Source organism: Trachymyrmex septentrionalis, unplaced genomic scaffold (assembly GCF_001594115.1).
Source record: "Trachymyrmex septentrionalis isolate Tsep2-gDNA-1 unplaced genomic scaffold, Tsep1.0 scaffold62, whole genome shotgun sequence".
Taxonomy (NCBI): domain Eukaryota; kingdom Metazoa; phylum Arthropoda; class Insecta; order Hymenoptera; family Formicidae; genus Trachymyrmex; species Trachymyrmex septentrionalis.
The window spans coordinates 2,603,698-2,624,127 of record NW_017305800.1 but is presented as its reverse complement, the minus strand read 5'-3'; the positions used below and the strand labels follow the sequence as shown (position 1 = coordinate 2,624,127).

Here is a 20,430-nt window from a genome sequence, read left to right as displayed (position 1 = left end):
CCCCCCCCCCTCCAAAAACCCCCGGTTAAGAATAGAAAATTGTAATATAGGAAAAAAATATTACGAAATTATATTTGTATGTAAACGGATGTATCTATACGTTTACTGTCGACGGTGTTAATCGATGCGACCAAAATTATACGCTTTACGGAATATCTCGTGATGGAAGACAGATAAAAATGTCAAACGAGAAGAGGCACGAGCCGACGATCTACGAGGCGATAAATAAAAATCGGCGAGTATCCAGTAAACGACGTAAGAAGCAGGTCACGCGGAAAATCCAAGATCGATGGGAGAAATGCACGAGGATATGTTCAACACTTCGAGATAGAATCTTCGAATTCCCGGGCGCAAAATGCGGGATAAAACGCTGGTAAACGATTTCGTGCCCTGAAGATGGTAACCTTCGGGCGATGATACAGATTTTCATCGGGAAGAGGAGTCATTGCACTTTATGCTGAATGGGCAGCGAGTCAACAACCCGGCTTCTCTCTCTCTCTCTCTCTCTCTCTCTCTCTCTCACTTTGTCCGTGTATGCGTTACACCACACCTTCACGGTCTCTTCTTTTCTCTCTCTTTCTCGTTCTCTTCCAGAGAGGAAGAGGAAAAACGCAACGTGGAGACGGAAAAGGGAGAAGAAGGAAAGGTCGGGGGGAGTTGGAACGGGGGTGGAGAAGGGGCTGGAAGAGGTCTGGGAAACGCTTCATGCATCGGAGAGCACAAGCGCTCACGTAATAACACGATCGGAAGGCGAGCGAAGCACCGTCTCACGCGTGTACGCACTTTTCGTGCGCCGACACGCGTGGCTCTTCTTCACGTCGTACGCGCCGGTATCAGAAAGAAAGGCACGAGCGTGCGCGCGGCGGCCTCGAGCTGCTCGTCAAAATATACGCGCGTATACGCGCGGCGTAATCCTCGTCCCAGTACGAGCGCGAACGAGCATCCTATTTTTATACGTACGTCGTACACAGGACGCACGTCGCGAAAATCTCGGCGCGCTTCGGCGAAGGGAGGCTCGAAGGTCGACCTTCTTTTACCGAGTGAGATAATTCAAGATATGAAGTACGCGGTTTGACGATTAAAACGCTCGTGGACAAATCTCTTTAAGCTCGTGTCCATTGGAGATTTCGAGGATCGCGAATTGGAGATTAGTATTTGACCATTCAAATAATTTTAGTCCATCTCATTCTGATTGATTAAATTCCCATTCTCCAGTTCGTAATCTTCAATTTCCAATAAGTACACTGAGAGAAAAGTGTTTGGAACTTGTTACTATAATTGCATGGTAAAACCATTATAATTGAGAGTTACATTTTTATAATTATTGCTGTAACGTTAACAATAGTAATTACATTTATAGTGTACCAAAAAGAATATACACAGTTGTACCTAAAAACGACTATAAAATTGTTAATAATAATTACTATTACAGTAATAATATTATTTTTATTAACGTTACAGTAGTAATGACAAAAAAAAAATGGAATTCTTAATCATAATTAATTTATTATGCAATCATAGTAATCACAAATATCAAACACTTTTCTCTCAATGTAACGGGCTCAACATCTATATCTCGAATTAATAACGGCGATTCTCCTAAGTACCATCACGAGAAAGAATTCACAAAACATTTTTAAGAATGTTCTTTTTTTCATTTTTTATATATAAAAGAAATACTTTTGCATTACTCCAAAAATAATGATTATTACAATTCAACGTTTTTTAATTACAGGAAAATAAAATATCATTTTCTGTTGAACTGACTTGAAGTAGAACATGTGTTAAAAATTCAATATTTTCTTTTTAGAAAAATTCTTGGTGATTGAGTTGAAAAGATTTAACGTCGTGTCTCTGACTAGAAAAATGGGCTTGCCTGCCTTACTCTAAGCAATGCGTGTATCCACGGAAGTAGAACTCGCTCGTCGAGTAAAATTAATACTGAGTGCTGTGTCGCGTCTATCTTTTTCCAGACATCTAGTCTCGGCTCACGGTCGCCGGCAACTTTACGCCGCATTTTGCGTTCTCATCGAGGCGTAAGACGTCGAGTGGAAGAAAGAGAAAAACCGGGAAGATCGACAACGCGAGCAATTTGCTCTATGTTTAGCGAAGTATCTTAAGTGATGATATTTTCAAAACATAATTACGGAAGTACATGTCAGATCAACAGATAAGATAAACCCTTAAGAATTGTATTCCATGTACAACATGTCTTAATAGTTGAGAGAGAAACTAACAAATATTCTCAACGTAATGCAGGTAATACTATATCGCAGGCAGTCGGCTCGTTGCACATACGAGTCCAGTTCTTCGCGCGGAAACCGCTGTCGCGGCTTTTTCCTGAGAACAATGGTCGCCGGTGGTATCATTTCCGTAGGCGGGAAAGCGCGTTACAACTACTGCCTCCCCCATCTCGGTCTTCATTCGTGACGATTCTACCATTTCAATTCTCAGTCAATACGAAAGTCTCTGGGATGCTTTATGAAAAGGAACTCTGAGCTTGTGGGATATTATCGAGAGAAAAGCCGCCGATAAGATTTTGTCAATTTTCAAAAGGATTATCGCTCTCGGAGATTTAATGCAATTTATAAACAATCCAAATATTATTAACGATATATAATAATATCGCAACAGGGAATGCGCGGATCCGTACATCCTCCGTGACATGTCTGAGCACGAGCACTTGACGAGATGCAGAAACACGCTCGGATGGTACCAATATATACTTGCCGTTCTATTTTCTGAATAGCCACTCAAAGTAGGCACGTCAAGAAGCTGTCACTCAATGATTTATAAGTTCGTCCACAACCGCCACTCGGCGTTTCTCTCTTTAAAACCCGCGCGGATCGTCACCCATTATCGAAACGAGGTACCCTTTTGTGAAGGTAGAATAGAAAAAGTATGCCCTCGGGAATATACGATATCAAGGTCGTAAGGATGTCATTGTGTTCGCCCGGTTGAAAAGATGGGCAAAAAGCGTAGTGGCCGAATGCGGCCCTAGTTAAATGTCATAATAAGTCTATCTCGTTTCTTACGTCATTAAAGCACAAACAAGGACATATGCTAAAATAAGATAACAGGATAGAATAGAGCATTTTCATTTAGAAACGCGTGTTTCAAACTAAATAAATGAGAATAAATGCGAGAGACGTATAGCCTTTTGATAATACAGCCTGATTACATGTGAAAGACGAGGAAACGGTCGAATAGAACGCGCAAGTCGAAGCCAAACTAGTCGGTTCTGTCATCGAGAACGGACGAATGAACAGGACGTCACATGATGCACGTGCGCAAAACGACGTAGCTATTTTCTCTGGCTTGGCTATACTCGAAAATAGTAATGCTTTAATCACGTCTCATTCGAGTGCGGCAAGAGACTACAAAGTAATTCACTATTTGAATTCTATGATATTTTGCATTCAAACTGATATAAAATGACTGATAGAATCAGTCATTTGTTACAAAAGAACAATGTTAAAGTGAATGTCATTAGAATACGTTGTATATTGAATATACAAATACAGTAATGGTCTTAAGGATTAATAACAATTATATTGAGCGATTTTTTTACAAATGCGTAATAAAAAAACTAAAAAATTTTTTCTTATCAAGAAGATTCTTATCAAGATTTGCTGCCGTTTCTAGAATAAATTTTCCTAATTTTATAAGTATGTAATATTCGTGATAAACGTTCATGGCAAAATTTAGTTTTCTGTAAAAAAGAAAAAAAATACTAATTCAAACTGCAACAAGATCACTTTGGTTGCAAATCATTTTTTCATTCTGAGAAATGAAAAAAAGTTGATAAAAATACCTGACATAAAAGCTAGATGCTTTATAGGAAGTTCCGCAATGTCTTTTGCATGATTACATTTGAAATCTTCAGTAACTTCGAGAAGAATCGTGCAAAACTAGGAAAATTTTCTTAGAAGAAAAATCTTGCGGAAAAAGTGCGACGACAAAGCTAAGCGGTACAAATCGGGAGTATGCTTCTCAAGAGTGGGGGAACATTTACTACATAATCGAGATTAATCTTTCCGTAATAACCGCATTACGGAACTGCAACGCGGCATCGTAACGGTTTTATAAGAAGTCTGACAAGAATTCTTTGTGAACTAATGTTATTAACGTCCACAGAAAAGTTCGTTTAATCGTCGTATAAATACTTGGAAAGATATTTTTGATCCTATCTTATATGTACTTATAATTATATTGATGTAATTGCGCAGTGATGCAAACCTTGTATTCTCTTTTCGAGTACCAATAAGCATATTATAGTCGAGAAAAATTTACAAGTTTCCATTTTTAATAAACAACGTATGATTCATACTAATAAGAGAGCGTTGAAATGAGAAACATTAACGATCGCGAGTTTAAGTATAGGTTTGATTCTTAAATAAATATAAGTTACACAGATCTGAACTATATAAGGGAATTTTAATCACAATTGGTATAACCTGCAACGTATCATTTAAACATATTGCATCATCAGTTTACAGTTTCGTCGTTTACAGTTGTGTAAAGATAAAGAAATAGAATCACGATACGGCGGCAGCGAGAGAGAGAGAGAGAGAGAGAGAGAGAGAGAGAGAGAACGGCGGTACAGGTCATGGACATCACGTGTATTGAAAGAGTAATAAAGATATAAGCTATTCGGTGTTGCTCATCTACACACCCAGACATAACAATAGTGATATTTCAAACTTAATGCATGATAAATTTTATTTGCAAAATAAAATATGAAGATAAATTGAACGATTCTTTTTGTACTAAATTATATTATTTATGACAATTTATGTTGTCAACTGATCCATTCATTCAACTTTTCATTTACTAAAATAGAACTAGATAAAAAATTCCATTAAAATAATTTGATCAAACCTTAAAATCTTTTATATAATGTGTTCTCCAATTTAGATTTCTTTAAATTTTCATTAAGTAAGTATTTTCATTAACTTCATCGCACGTTACTCTCTAAATTATCTGGAATGGAATCTCGCTCTAAAGAATGAAAATTGAATTAGTCTTAAAAAAAAAAAGTGACTCAATTTTTGATCTTTAAGAATAAAATTCACTCTAAAAATTGTAGAGAGTACTCTTAAAAATTTGTATATTTTGAATTTTTATAATTTTCCTAACATTAATTAGCAAAATAGTGTATGAACATTCTAATACGAATAACGTCAAAAATTCGCAATTTGTTCAACAATTGGTACAAAACTAAGAAATTCGAAATCTGTGTTTGCAAAATTTATAACAAAACTTCCTTGCAGTTCCAAATGATATCGATAACATTTGTTACATTTAGCGTGACGACGGACACACAAATCTCTCTCCGTTTGGTAGCATCTAAAAAAACGAGAAGTTGACAACTTACCCCGACATCAAAGGGTGCGGTTTCTTGTGGCTGTGGAGGACCTTGTTGTTGTTGCTGTTGTTGCGAGGGCGGTGGACCTTGTGGCGGCGGCGGGGCTTGCGCCCCGAAGAGTTGCGCTGCTGCATGTGAATGCGGATGTTGTAGATGATGAGTCGGTGGCGCCTGATGATGTTGCAGATGATGCGGTGGTGCTGAAGCAAATGCCATGAAATGTTCCTCATTGCCGACAACGTCAATCCCAGGTTTTAAGAGAACAACGTTATTGTTCACCAATGCGGGACCAGCATTCTTCTGAAACTCTTCTTCGCCCGGTGACGGTTGACGACTTCCAGGTGTGCGGCTATAATATAAATGAAAGAATCAATCAGATTAAGTAAGAAATGTAGCCTAGCTAATTTACAAATTAAAATATATATTTTATAAAAAATAATTACGTAATAGCTCTACCAGCTTTGATAATGAATATTTAATAATAGTAGAAACAAACCTAAAACCTGAACAAATGTAAAAACTATTTTACTTTAACATTTTATTTTGTTTTCTATATAAAAAAATTGGCATAATGTTCCTAAGAGCGATTGGAAATAGCAATCGTAAATGTCAAGAACCTCATTGTAAATAACAAATGTGCACGATATGCTCAGCGAGCATAAAATTTATTTTCAAAACTCTTGGTTTTTTATATATTTTTTAAAAATATGCTTTTTTCAGATTCTACCTTAAATTTTGGACCTAGACTAAAATTTACTAGTTCTTTTATAAATATTTAATTTTGTTAATCTATTTAAAAGAATCATTTTCTAATTAAAAATAATTCGCTAAATAATTTCACAAAAAAACGCTAATCCAAGATTCCGCGTATACGCAATCGATTACATGTCGTGTAACGGTGTATTTTGCATAATGAGACGCACGTAACAGGAAGCAGTCCGCAGGTTAGACGACTCGTGTTACTGATCTCGTGAGAAAAGAAAGTATAATACTTGAACATCAACAGTGTCCGTCAACGGATGATGTTAAATGTCATTATTATAATAATACAGAAATTAATAGCCATTCCCCTTTTGCTCGTATCATTTTCCTTTCGAATATATCGAGAAAATCCAAATAAAACACACGTAAGTTTTTTTTTTATTTAAATCTGAAATCTTTACGAGAAAAGTTAAAAAATCATCATCAGAAACTACATATAATGTTTTTCTCCTTTTTATTATTATGATATAGAAGTAAAATTTAGAACTGCTTTAAAACTCTTAAATGTTTTGTAAAGACCCTAAATTACTGAGAATTTAATAAAAATAGAAGTACTATATATGAAACGCAAGCAAATAGCGGATAGACACAACAAAATAGATAAACAATGTCGGTAACATCGTTGTCGAATGTGCTTTCTGTTGTATGCTACTGATGGCGCAACATTACTGAGACTCGAGTGAGAAGCTATCGCGAAAGGAAACGAGAATATACGATATCATCAGCCGCGTGTAGAGTATACCCTTGACAGCTATCATTATTTCACTATTACGCTATTTCACCATGATAATTATAGTAGATGTAATACATTAAAAAGTTATATATCTCTACAATAGGATATAATAAAAAATATGATAAGAAATCATGTTCTTGCTGCGCTCTATATACTTGTAAATTATTCAACTGCTTATATCTAGTGCTATTATAAATTATTATAAATTCCTATATTTTCTGTTATAATTTGTTAATCCTCTTTCTAGATTACATACAATTTTTCCTAGAAAAGTTAAAGTAAACCATTAAAAAAATTAGTAGAAAGATAAAAATAGATGTCAAAGATTAATCTTCATTTAACCACTTCATTAAAATTTCCATTTTAAGATGAAGATAATTATAAGTTTTTAAAATATTGAAAAAAAAAATTAAAACTTGAATATTAGTTTGTTTGAAAATAAATTAAACAATTGATTAGGCATATCATAATATTAAATTTAATATTAAGTAGTTCGATCTGTAAAATAGAACTTACTTAAACCCTTTGTCGTCGTCTAAACCATTTTGAGACGCTAATCCATTACCCTGTGGTCCAGCATCGTCCTTTGTGCTATCAAAAGGACTTGCTGAACCTTTTTCTTTTTCTTTCTTGTCTGCATCAGTATTCTGTGTATAAAAAAAATCAAAACGATAAATGAACTATATCGATGTACATATAAACATAAACTGATAACAATAACTCTATGCTATTATATAATACTCACCAATCTTAGAGAAACCATTCGTGGTTCTAAATCTTTTGGTGTAGTGGGACTCGATCCAAGAACATATTCAACCATTTTAACTCCCAAACCACCTGTTTCGCTGCAAGAAAAAGAATACATTGTTAATGATATCGTTATCAGAATAATATTTACAAGTAAATATAAACTGCTAAAAATATTACACGAACTTCAAATCTTTCTCTCGGTTACAAACTTTTTTTTATCAAATCTATAAGCGATTAGTTTTTAATAAAAGTTTCATTAATATTTTTTTTATCATTTTTGTATAATTATAATAATTCGTAATTTAACATTTCTTTATTAAAATTGTATTAGAATAAAATCAACTGGTTTAAACAAGGTATAAAACTTATTTGTATTGTCTATATGTAGATATGTTATCTTTAAAGTTTAATTTCGTACAAATTTTTTTGCGTTCTTACAAGTTGAAATTATCAATGCCTCGGCATCGGGGCAAATGTCGCATGTTTAATCTGGCCTTCAAAATCTATCGACAAAGACGTGGGAACAACATATAAAAACACACGAACCTGCTCCTAGGACTAAGCACTGTTCCGACTTCTGATGCTTGATGGTGATATCCCGTTCCAACTCCCACACGTCTGCCCGTACCCATTGAAATTGGTTGTGACACCGCATGATCTGTGAAGGACAATATTTATGTAGATTACTTGTGTAATTCAGAGCCATCTCTCTTCAAAAAAGAAGAGTTGGCACGATTCAAGTTAGAGTCCTAACAATGGCGAACCACTTTTCTTCGATCGATTTTGTGTAGAAAGCGAGAAACCAATTTTTGGTCCTTAGATGAGTTTTTTCGTAAGATACCTTGGCATATATTTAAAGCTCTTAATCGAACTTGAAAATCATCGAAAAATCTCTATCCAATTTTAACGATTAATCAAATTAAATATAAAATGTATAAATGATGATGAATAATAGTGTTCAATGTACAAAAAATCCGAGTGTATGATGCTTCCGACACAGCTGCGAGTCAATACAAAGGAGGATCAATAGATACAAATATATACATATAACAAAGTTCTCCCTCCAACGTACACACGGAATATATATTTCTGCCGAGAAATGGTCTCGTCATAAAATTTATATACGATTTCGCAACAATTTTTATTTGAATTTTATATTTCCACGCGCTTTTACCATGCGTCATTATATTTCTGTGTTTTATAAAAACAGACGTCAAGAAAAACGTGAATAAAAAGATTCGTCTTTTCAGACAAAGAAGATCACACGTCACGAAATTTTCCGCAATTTATTTAGAACAGAAGTAATCTTCATTTTCCATAAATTCAGAAAATCGTTCTTTGCGGTTGTATATTGGATTATAAAGTCACAAATTTTTTTTCGTTGTATTCTTCAATAAAGCGGCGCAGAGTAAGAAATTCAAAGAGTCTTAAGACACTTTGGAAAAATAAGCCCCTCGATGACTCGATTACGATTCTAGGACTGTGTATGATTTGAATGCTCAATGTTCTTTCAACTTATAATCATCGTTTATTAGACGTAAAACAGGGATGGAAGTGTTAAAAAAACGCTAAAAGCGTTCAAACCAAATGTAGCCTAGATTTCGAAAGATATTTTGATAAATCTAAATCGTTGGCAAATCTAAATCGTTCACACTCATGTGTATAGATAAGATCTATTTCAACTCTGACGACGAGTCTCTCCAGCGAGGGAACTCTATCGATATGAAAAGACAAAAAAAAAACAGAGAGAACAACAGACGGAATTTATTCAAACAGCAATTTTGCTACCGCTGAGAAGCAGCTGCGACCATGAGCATTATCGAACGAGATTCCGTTGAGGGCTCCCGTATAGATAGAAAAGTTTTTTCCGCCCTTTCACGCGCGCGGCCCCATATGACGCCAATACAACAGTGCGGCAGCCCAGGTGGACGATCGGTTGAGAGGGTTGGTGGTCGGTCGAGGTGCTCGCTAACGGGGTGGATCAGTAGGTACGATCCTGACGTTGGGACGTTGCCCCTACTGCCGCCTCTGATGCCGGGCGTCTGTCGCCATGGCAACAGCCGCGTTGCACCCATCGCGGTGTGACGCACACACGACGGCCACCATCACCGTCGCCACCACATCCACACATCCATATCCGCATCCACATCCGTATATCCGTATCCACATCAACTGTTGTATACACGTCGATATGAGTATACATACATGTTCACAGCTATATTTACGACATCCATATTCACATTAGCATCCTAATCCGTATTCATCACTACAGACACAGCCACAGTTATAGTTGCAACCATAGCCGCAGCCACAGCCAGTCATCGCTGCCACCATATGTATACCTAGCACTTGTAAAAAATCAGATGTTTCGCGCACACCCGGTGTATACATCGCGTAAGTCTTAATATCATTAAATACGTATTAATTTAATATTTATTAGATCAGACAAATTTATTAGATCTAACAGACATGTGATACTTGTGTATTCAGAATTCAGAGACATTTGTATTTGTGGCAATAAAAAAATAAAAAAAGTAATTGCGCAATGTTAAATCGATAAATGTATCTAGATTAATCTATTCAATTAAAAAATGTCTACTAATTGTAAATGTAACAAGTATGTTAAAATGTCAAAATGTATGTATGCATAAATATAATAATACATTCGTTCGACGTGTTTTTTTTTCTGAAAGAATTTTTTAAATATGCATAAAATCTAAATATTTATATCTTTTCCATATTTCGTAACTTTAAAGTTCGTTCATTCAAACTTAATTCATTAAAATCGAAAGATTCATTGAATACTTCAAGCTTTTTTATATTTTATAAACTTTTAAAAAATTTAGAAATACATAGTAATTAAATAATAAAATTTGAATATAGAATTACATACGTACATATATATATACACACACACAAATACACGAATTATATATAAATATTTTCAAATATTTTAATTTTTTCAACTTTTACAGAAACTTTATATTGAGCAATCAATCTCCCTCCTCTTTTTTTCAACAATCAGATTTTCAATGTTTTGTACTCTACTTGTAAGAGAATTTGCAATTTGAAAAACCAAATTTCAATTCACACAATAAACGTTCATTATGTATCATTAGCATCTGGTAACATTTAACGTGTAACATATGCAAGCAATTTACACATTGATCATTACAAGCAATCTGATAAATATTAGAATTATTAAGATATCAATAAAAAAGAATTTCCTGCAAAAAACTTTCCTGTACATTTTATAAGCAAATCAAGAAGTTTATGTGTTAGTACATGTACGTATATGAGTATACTTCCATTTATTAACGTATCACGTGTTTAATCGATCAAACGAATTATGTGGTAGCTAAACCAATTACAATAGCACGAAACGATAGTACCAAGCTATCAAGTATAATTATGATTAAATATTAGAGATAATAATAATTATCTTTGGAAATGACGAGCATCTAAATATATTAAGATTTCGTAAAAATCTCCGTAAGATATTTTTTTCATATTCAAATAAGACACCAAATTTTCTCCAATATTTCTGCCTTTTAAGTGGCAAACTTGTTAAAGTTATAACATATTTTTAAAAATACATCAAAAGATAAAAACATAAAATAATAAAATAATCCTATTTCAAAAGAATTAAAGTAAAACTGATATAGGAAGAGCTTTCAAAATTATTTTCAATTTTAGTCGGTGTTGTCATTTAATCGATCGAGTGCGCTGTGAAAAAGCTTGGTTCTACCCCCTTCACTCCCTTCTAACCCACCCCTCAACGGAAGGCGATGGCGACGGCGAGCGAGCTGCGTATATGTATACATGTTGTTCTTTTACTGCTGTATCAATCAATAAGCTTGTACGACGTAAAATACGCGGCATCGCTTCATATCTCATGTTTCTTACCCGGATACATCACCTTTTGCAAACAGAGACATCGGTCTATGATTGATCGATACATACGTCTAACACCGAAAGCGATTTTTCTGGTCCAGTTTGACAACTTTCCTTTGTTAAAAACTGTCAAACTAACAGCCAAGCTTCGCCAACGATTCGCGCCATTAAAAGATATGATTCAATTAGCACAATAATTTTTGTAAATTAAATTAAAAAATCTTATATTCAAAGCGTTTCTTACACTGAGAGAAAAAAAAATGATCGTAATTATTATAATTTAACTATACTCTATAGTTACTTTTTTAACAACTATATATTTTTAATTATTTTAACAATTGCAAATATAGTCAATTGTATAATACTATTAATAATAGTCACACATACTGTTTACACATCTTTAGTTTTGTCTTAATATATTTTTTTAATGATTACTACTACATAAATAGAAATGAATTTAAGAAAAACATTATTATATTCACTATAATTGCGACTGCATTTACTGAATAAAAATGTTTATTTTTATTTACTACTTACATTTTATTATATTAACATTTAAAATTATCATAATTTATAGAATCATTTTTTCATATTTGAAAGAATATTATACATAATTATTATTACTAAAATTATAACAATAAAAATCAGCTGCTAACCATAATTATTTTATGCAATTATAGTCACAAATACCAAAACTATCCTTTTCTCTCAATGTAGCGCTTAAATTTTTTGAAGTGAATTTATATACAATTCTGCAAACCGCACGTTGAAATAGCTATTTTTTTTTAACGCAATGATGAACAGAATTAGATTAGAAATATTATATAATTTATTAGTATCAATAATTAACTTGCCAAGCAATTTAATATTGATTTAATATTGATGCTAATAAATATCTCATAAGAATATTAATTTGATGCTAATAAGAATCTGAAAAACCGTGAATAATTTATTGCGAAAAATATTACCTCAGCTGAGATTTGAATTCTCCGATTGATTTTTCATTAATGCTACTTGGAGCAAGTAACGCATAAAATAGAAATCATGCTGTAGGAATATGCATGTGCTGTAGAACAGCATGGAAATTATTCGAAATTATCATCGTTATTACTATAACAATTTAATAGAGCGCTATTGCATCAATGGTGCTGTGTACTCGGATTTAACCAGCGTAGGCGGTCTGCGTCGGCTGTTCGCGACCCTTGTGCTTAACCAAACGGTTTCGATTACTCTACTCGACCATGCTCGAGCTTCGTAAGCACTTCCGTCGTCTGTGTCGATCGAAATCCCACTAACGGACGATGCATGGGCAATGTGATTGCGCGCAAATCGTACCTGACGTCGTACTCCAGGTGGAATCCCGCCACATAGTAGTCGGGTGGTCGCCCAGGTGAAGCAGGGTCCCACCGCCTTTTACACCCCCTTCGTCCTTGGAGCCACCCTCGTCCACGCCCCAGAGCTTTTTTGTCGAGGGAGCGATCTGAAACATGAAAAAACAGAACAGGTCGTGAGCCTCTGGAGGTCAGTGAACACGCTGAAACGTGTGTGTTGACACGAAACTCCCAAGAGTTCTCTATCTATCTCTCATCTTCCTCCCTCTGCTGCATAAAGGGATACGAGGAAGCGCACCACTAACATTAGAAAATTAAAAGTTCCCAACAAGATTAACGATTTCGTAATGCAGTACTCAGTCTATTAACGCATCAGCGAAATTCTGCTTCCGTAATAAGTGCGATGTAATTAACATCGCGTCCCACTGACCCATCGTGCACGTGCACACACGTTCATATAGCTCTGTTGAAAATATATATTTACGCTGTATATTTCGGAACGGGGATAATGTTTCAGGGACAGATGCCGCTCCAAATCAATATCTCCTGTTGACGCAGTTGTCAAGGTATCATTTACGAATGATAAGTCCATACGTTTCTACAAGAATAAAATTCGTGAAAACTAATAGATTTGTAAGAGAATAATTTCAATACACATCACCATTATGTGTATTAGACTTTCATTTAATTTTGCTAATAGCTCTTTATACTATCAAAGAAAAATTAATTCCATGGATTTTTAATTTATCATATTAATCCTTCTTATATTGAATTATAATAAATTAGAAATAATAAATTATAAATAAACGCTTTCCTCTGCGCGTCATGCTTTAAAACAAATATTTTCATCATCTTCAAAATCATTTATCAAGAATTTATTTCAAATCTAATCTATACTCGCCTATTCCTTATAATAGCTATCAAACGTTGAGTAAAATAATTCTAATCAAACGTTCAGTTAAATAATCAAATATAATTTCACTTTTTCAAATAATTAGTATTATCAAACAATTGGTAATATTATTATGTTTTGTAATACTTACTAAATACTTATTTCGAAAAATAAATAATTTTTTGTTATATTAATCGGACATTTGATTGGAATTATTTCACTTAACATCTGGTAGTTGTTTACCAGACTCTTTTTTTTCCAGTATACATATACATATTATTAAAAAATTTCTCTAAGATAAAGAAAAACTTTCGTGTGAGATACATCCATATATCTAATATTTTGTTCAATATACAATAGATAAGATATTCTATCTGAAATGTCTTGAACTCTCCAAAACCTGACGTTCAAATTATAGGTTCGGTTTCCAAGATATATCAACTTAACTGTGAGTGTTCCACTCTAAAGTGGATAAAGGTGAATCGTGACCTGAAGCCCGCGCGCTGCGCTGATCCCGACCTCGCCTATATAACTGAATGCTAGTGACGTAACCTCCGCGGAGAGGTGAGGACAGGGGGGCTAGCGCTCGCGGATCGCAGGACACGAGTGCACCGAACGCATGATGCGACAGCGAGTTCAAAGTCACGATACATCATTCCTCCACTTACAATCGAAGAAACTGTACCGATTTTACTTTTTGCAATTTACAGAGCAATTCCGTTTCTCGCAAACGACTGAAACCTATAAAACAGAAATAACAGAAACTCGATTCGGAAAAAATATTGTGAAGAATGAATTTCTTCACAAATGAATTCAGAGCATCGCCTTTTTCTCTTTTTCCTAGATAAATATTTCAACGATTTTGGAATCTAGAGACGCGTGGAAAAACGTGAAATCCATAAATTTATCGTTATATTTGTTTTATTATAAATTAAAATTCTATAAATTAAAATGATATATATGTGTATTTATTTATTCGTTTCAACACACATGCTTTGTAAAATTTATTTAATTACGCTACAATGGAAAATATGTAAATGATAGAATAAAATTCACAGGCATGATAAAAAATTCAGATTTTACTATTTAACGGAATTTGAGAAATTTGACACTCAAATAAAACTGAAAAATTGGAGCAATAATAACTGCCATTCACATAAAAAAATCTTCTGGAGTTACAAAATACATACATTTTTATACGTATAATATTTTAATTGTAAAATTATAATAATAAATGTAGTAAAACTGCACGCGGATACGTTTTGCATACTTTTTTTATAGCCATTATTACAATCTATGAAAATACAGAGAAGTAATTAACTCTCTAAACTAATCTAATATTAACTAGAGAGGTGGAATTATATTTAGTATAAAAGTCTTAAATGTACTTAAGTAATGCAGAGATTAAAAGGGCCTATATTTTTATTATTAATCACATATACATATTTATTTGACAATTATATTAAAAACAACATTTATAATGATATAATAGCAATACAATCTAAAATAAAGCTAATTAAATGTAAATTAAACAATTAAACTATAAATAGAATTTTTAAAAATCTTCAAATTTTTTAATTCAAGTTTTACATCTCTTGAAAAAAAAATTAAATTAAAAACCATACATAAAATTCATGTCTATATCATCACTATAGAATACAGTTAATTTGCAACTATTTGCAATAAATTAGATTTCACATACTATCAAATTCCAAATTAATTCTTCTCATGTAACAAATAACTTTATCATTGTCAGAGATGTAAATGACAAGCTGTCCGAAAAAATTATTATTAATATAAAAAAAAATATTCCGACGTTTCTATTTCTGTAACTTTTTAATAGTAATGCTAAATTAGTTCCACGATAATCGATTATTTCAATTAAATTAAAGAAGAATCAATGGCAATATGCGAATATAGTGAACTCGAACGTGTTATTGCGGGTCTGGAAACCGGTCGAACGTCCCATGAGAGAAAAGAACTGTCTAAAAAGAGCGATAGCGACTGGGGTGCCAACGAGTTCGAAAGCAAATCTCCTTTTTAGCCTTGTCATTGAGCAATGCTATTAGCGGCAGATTCACTGATTTAAGTAAAATAATCTGGTCTCGCTTAAGACCAGATTAATAAATTCTTTCAAAATATTAATCCCTTTATTGAAAGTATACAAATATCAAATCGTTTTAAAAGTCCATATATTTTTCTGCAAACTTTATATAAAAATAGATATGCAAGAAAAAAATTAATCATTACAGTCACAGTTACATTTATTTTTATTTCTTCTATCATTTTTACTAGTTATTCTATATTTCCTTTAAAAAATTTAATGGATTTAGGATAAAAAAGATCTTTCATAACGCGTATTTGAAATAATAGTTAAAAAATTAAATGCTACAGGTAAATAAAAAGATAACTTTATCAAAAAACGAACAATTTGAATTTATAGACATCGAAGGTCTCCATAATAAAGGTTCATTTATCGATTATCAACAATCTATAGCTTCCCTATATCAATTCACTTCATTCAATCAGTATTTGTCATGCATCCTTATTTGTTCGTCCTGCTTAAATCCTGTAAATGCGAATTATTTAATTTTTATCTTGTATATTGGTAAAATTCTCTTTTTCCGTTTCAATTATTTTTTAATTCTATTCATTTTAAACATTGACTATACAGATTGTAATTTTGATATTTTTTCGAAAATGACGATTATATTCGTGAGATTCTATGGTGAATCATCTGTTTGTTTTTTGATAAAATTATCTTTTTGTTTACCTGTAGCATTTAATCTTTAACTATTATTTCAAATACGCATTACGAGAGATCTGTTTTACCCGAAATCCATTAAATTTTTTAAAGGAAATATAGATTAACCAGTAAAAATGATAGGAAGAATAAAAATAAATGTAACTGTACCGATTAATTTTTTTTGATGGAGTTATTTTTAATTTTATTTAATTTGTCAATTTTCACATGCGTCATTTAATTATATAATCTGCAGCATATCCTGAAGTCCTTCCCACACGCAGTCGGTCAACGACATGTGAGCAATACTTTGACCAACATTGGAAATGATTCGTCACAACCCATTAATGGACTTACTTCAGGAATATGTATTTTGCGAGGAAGGCTTAAAACGTGAGCTGAATATTTAATCGTCGAAATGTGAATTATCCTTCTTTTTTTTGTTATATTACATTAGTTTTTTAAAAGATTTTTATGCGATAATTTCCGTGCTTGATTCTTAGCGCTTTTACCTTTTATTTAACCAAAATGATAATAACATTTTTAGACCGCTCATTAAGGCCGCAGATTATTTCATTTTTGAATAATATTTAATATTTTAACATTTGATAAAGATAATTGCCTCAGATTTAGCAAGATATTGGTTTTCTATGGATTCTTAGAGAAATTTGAATCTTAGAGAAATCAACGTTTCTCCTGTAAAGAAAGAAAAGAGAACAAGTTATCATTATAAATATATAAGTAATTCTCAATATTACTTACATAAAGAATTAATTCGAAAATTAGAGAAAATAATCGAGTCTCCCTCCGTAATTTACAAAATTTCACTTATTGCTAGTTTCTTGTATTTTTTTTTGGGGGGGGGGGAAGAAATTCTTCAAGTGTTTCGGATTTCTTTCTAGAAAAATAATAACTATCGAGAGATACCAGCTGGCTACGTCACTATATATATCGTTGCTTCGCGTGCAGGCGGAAGAGCGTTACGGCGAAATGCGAGGAATAAGGTGGTGGATTTGTCTAAAGGTTCGGTAAGGTAAGGGTAAGGGTGAAGCTCGGTCAGCCTCGGGGGCGATACGCCGTGAGTATCGACCGCGTCGACGGTCGCCAAAGACGCTTTTGTACGTTAAGCGCAAATGGAAAGAGAGAAAGGGAGATCGGGAAGAGAAATGCATGGTACCAAATGAGAGGGAGACGGATAGAGGGGGAGAGAGAGAGGGGGGGGGGAATAGAGTAAAGAGGTAATGAGCAAAATAAAGACGAAGGTAAAGACTGTTTTGCGCAAAATAATTTGTGTCATTCAACGTACAAAATGATCCCAATAAAAAGACTCATTGATTGTAAGATCGAAAAAATTCAGCCTTATATTAATCAAAATTTTCAGATTATACATACTCTAAATTCGAATTTGAAAATATCTTCAATTTTATGTTTTCGAGCAAAATCTGTTGACAAAAAGCAATTTTAAATTTTTTACAAGTTATCTGAGGTATCTTGAAAATAAAGTAAAAATAATATTGTAGGGGACGATGAGAAATATAGTGTCTCATAAAACATGTAATATAATTTGGGAAGGATCCAGAAGAAATCCTTTCACTTTTTAAAATTTAAAGAAGATTCAAGAAGTTGGATGAAATACAGAACAAGTGACTATCGTGAAAAATCTAACAGTCATTTATAAACGACATAAATTATTCTTCCAGCAAAGAATATGACAAAAAAATAACATCTTATGATTTATAAATTACTTAAAATTTATTTAAATCAATAACAGGTATACTACTTTATTTTCCTTTTTTCTTCGCTGTCTATACTATCTTTTGAATGAGAATGTAATGTTTTCTAACCCGTCCTAATTTTAATCTAAAAAAGAATGACAAAGGAAAGAAAACATAAAACTACAATGACAACTTTTATAAAGTTAGCATTTGTATACAATTGATTATACAGTTCTACTCTTTTTGAAATAATTCTATAGCTATTGAAACCATTTAAAAAAGAGCCACCAATTAAAAGATATCCGAAGATACGAGGTAACTTTATATTTTCATTGTACAACAATAAGTCCTTATTTATTTATTAAATTAGGATTAATTCTAATATCTTTCTGAATTCTATAGATAGCGTTGAACAGTTTGAATAAGAAACAAGGAAGTTATCATCAAATTTCATATAAATACACATTCATTTATCTAATCTGGAATTCTTTTTTGTCAAAGATTCTTTGGAAAGATATACAATTCTATCTTATCGAAATTCTGAAAATGGATGTTTTAACTTTACAGAACGTGACAATGATCAACCTCTCGTATATCACGGTGTTCGCTTTGTTATGCAACAAATGGATGAGTTAGTCGTCCTATTGGAAGTGACCTCGCTAGAATAATCCGTATGTTAAACGGAGAGGAACCGCAAGATCAACTCGTGTAGAGGAAGAGAGATAGCGTTATTACGGACACGTGGGCAAGATGACGTTCATGCAGATAATGAGGGAGCTTTAACGGATAGCGAATCTAACGTTCTCAAATTACTTAATCGATTTCGATCGTTCTCCTATCGTTAAGTATCGCAGAAAAGCGTAAAATATCAGCTTCCATTATGACTTGACCCTTTTCTACTTTTAATAATAATCAAATCATAATTGAAATAAAATGTACGTATTCTATTGTGTGTGTAATAAACATGTATTTACAAAATTTATATTTCTTATATATTTTGAAAAGATACACGAGCAAAGATCGAGACTTTTTGGCGGAATTTTTGACTTACACTCAGTCTATTTCTCCAACTTCCAATCGCGATCAATTTAGATCTCAATTAAACCTTTTATTTAATTTACAAATATTATGTGCCTCCTAAAATTCTAAATTATATTTTTTCTTTATCCTATATATAAAGTTCTGCGAATAAACAGTCGGAAAAAGAACAAATAGGACGCAAAACACGAAGACTATCATCTGTGTAAAAGTTAGAAGCTCAACGACTCCACACATTCTCAAACTTAATTTTCAGGGAACCTGATGTTCCTTCTTTATTTTGGTTTTTAACGCGCAGTGCGTTATACGTACAGAGCTCGACTCTAATCTCAACATTGGGAATGACGCGCGGAAGAACGCTAGATATCCATATGCTAGAGTGCCGGCTCGATCCTCTCTCTATCCAGGCAACGACCAGACCAGACGGACTCACGCCGGTTCGTCCCACCACTACCCGCACCAACCGTCCTCGCTCACCCCGGTCCCCCCTTCAGGTCTTCGCCGTACTCCCACGTTCTCCTCGACGGTGTGGCGCGGCGTGGACGTCGTTAAACTGCCACGGGGCCACCGACCCCTCTCCCCGGTACCCTCGGCCACGGGTCACGGCCACTGTCCTCTAGTCTACCCGCGGGGAATCCGTCGCACGTCGAGAGAAGATGAGTCCCGCGCTCTATGGGTCAATACGCACGCACAGGATGTCGTGCGTATCGTACGTACCTTATCGCGAGGGATATTATACGCGTTCGCCCGTCACCGTGCAAGGTGTATTATACGTCGCGATGGAAAGTGACGACACGGATAAAGTAATTTTTTCCGCTCAAATTAAATCAACTTCACTCATAAAAGTTGACTTCAATTAATTAGTTGTACTGTCTATATTAATATTAAATGTTCTGTTTAAAAAAAATATAACGTTATATTATGTATTCTTATTTTAAATGAGCCAGTGACTTAGAAAATCATAATATTCAGTTTCTAACATTCTATAAAATTTCGAAAAGATCTTAAGCTTTTTTTTTCTAGTAAAATTTTATATATATATATATATATACAGTGAGTACAAAAAGTATTCGTACAGAGAAAATATTTTTTTAAAAAACCTTATTTTTAAAAAGTAAATATTATCCAACAAGAAATGAGTCATCGAATTGATGTCGAATCGATGTAAATTCGATGATTTTTAACACCAATTTGACGTCGATTT

The 20,430-nt window shown here is 33.5% G+C and overlaps 1 protein-coding gene and 1 pseudogene across 9 annotated transcripts in view; one reads left to right on the top strand and one right to left on the bottom strand.

Annotated features, from left to right (window-relative positions):
* The window catches only part of LOC108752852 (pumilio homolog 2), an 86,432-nt gene that overhangs the window by 52,751 nt on the left and 13,251 nt on the right, over positions 1 to 20,430 (bottom strand). For all 9 annotated transcript variants that reach the window (XM_018494000.1, XM_018494003.1, XM_018494004.1 and 6 more), the window contains 5 exons: positions 12,843 to 12,987; positions 8,160 to 8,271; positions 7,609 to 7,708; positions 7,380 to 7,510; positions 5,378 to 5,717 (listed from right to left, as the gene is read on the bottom strand). In XM_018494000.1, the coding sequence (XP_018349502.1) occupies positions 5,378 to 5,717; positions 7,380 to 7,510; positions 7,609 to 7,708; positions 8,160 to 8,271; positions 12,843 to 12,987 (828 nt within the window). The remainder of the gene's footprint in view (positions 1 to 5,377; positions 5,718 to 7,379; positions 7,511 to 7,608; positions 7,709 to 8,159; positions 8,272 to 12,842; positions 12,988 to 20,430) is intronic.
* On the top strand, positions 180 to 1,049 carry LOC108752854 (annotated as a pseudogene).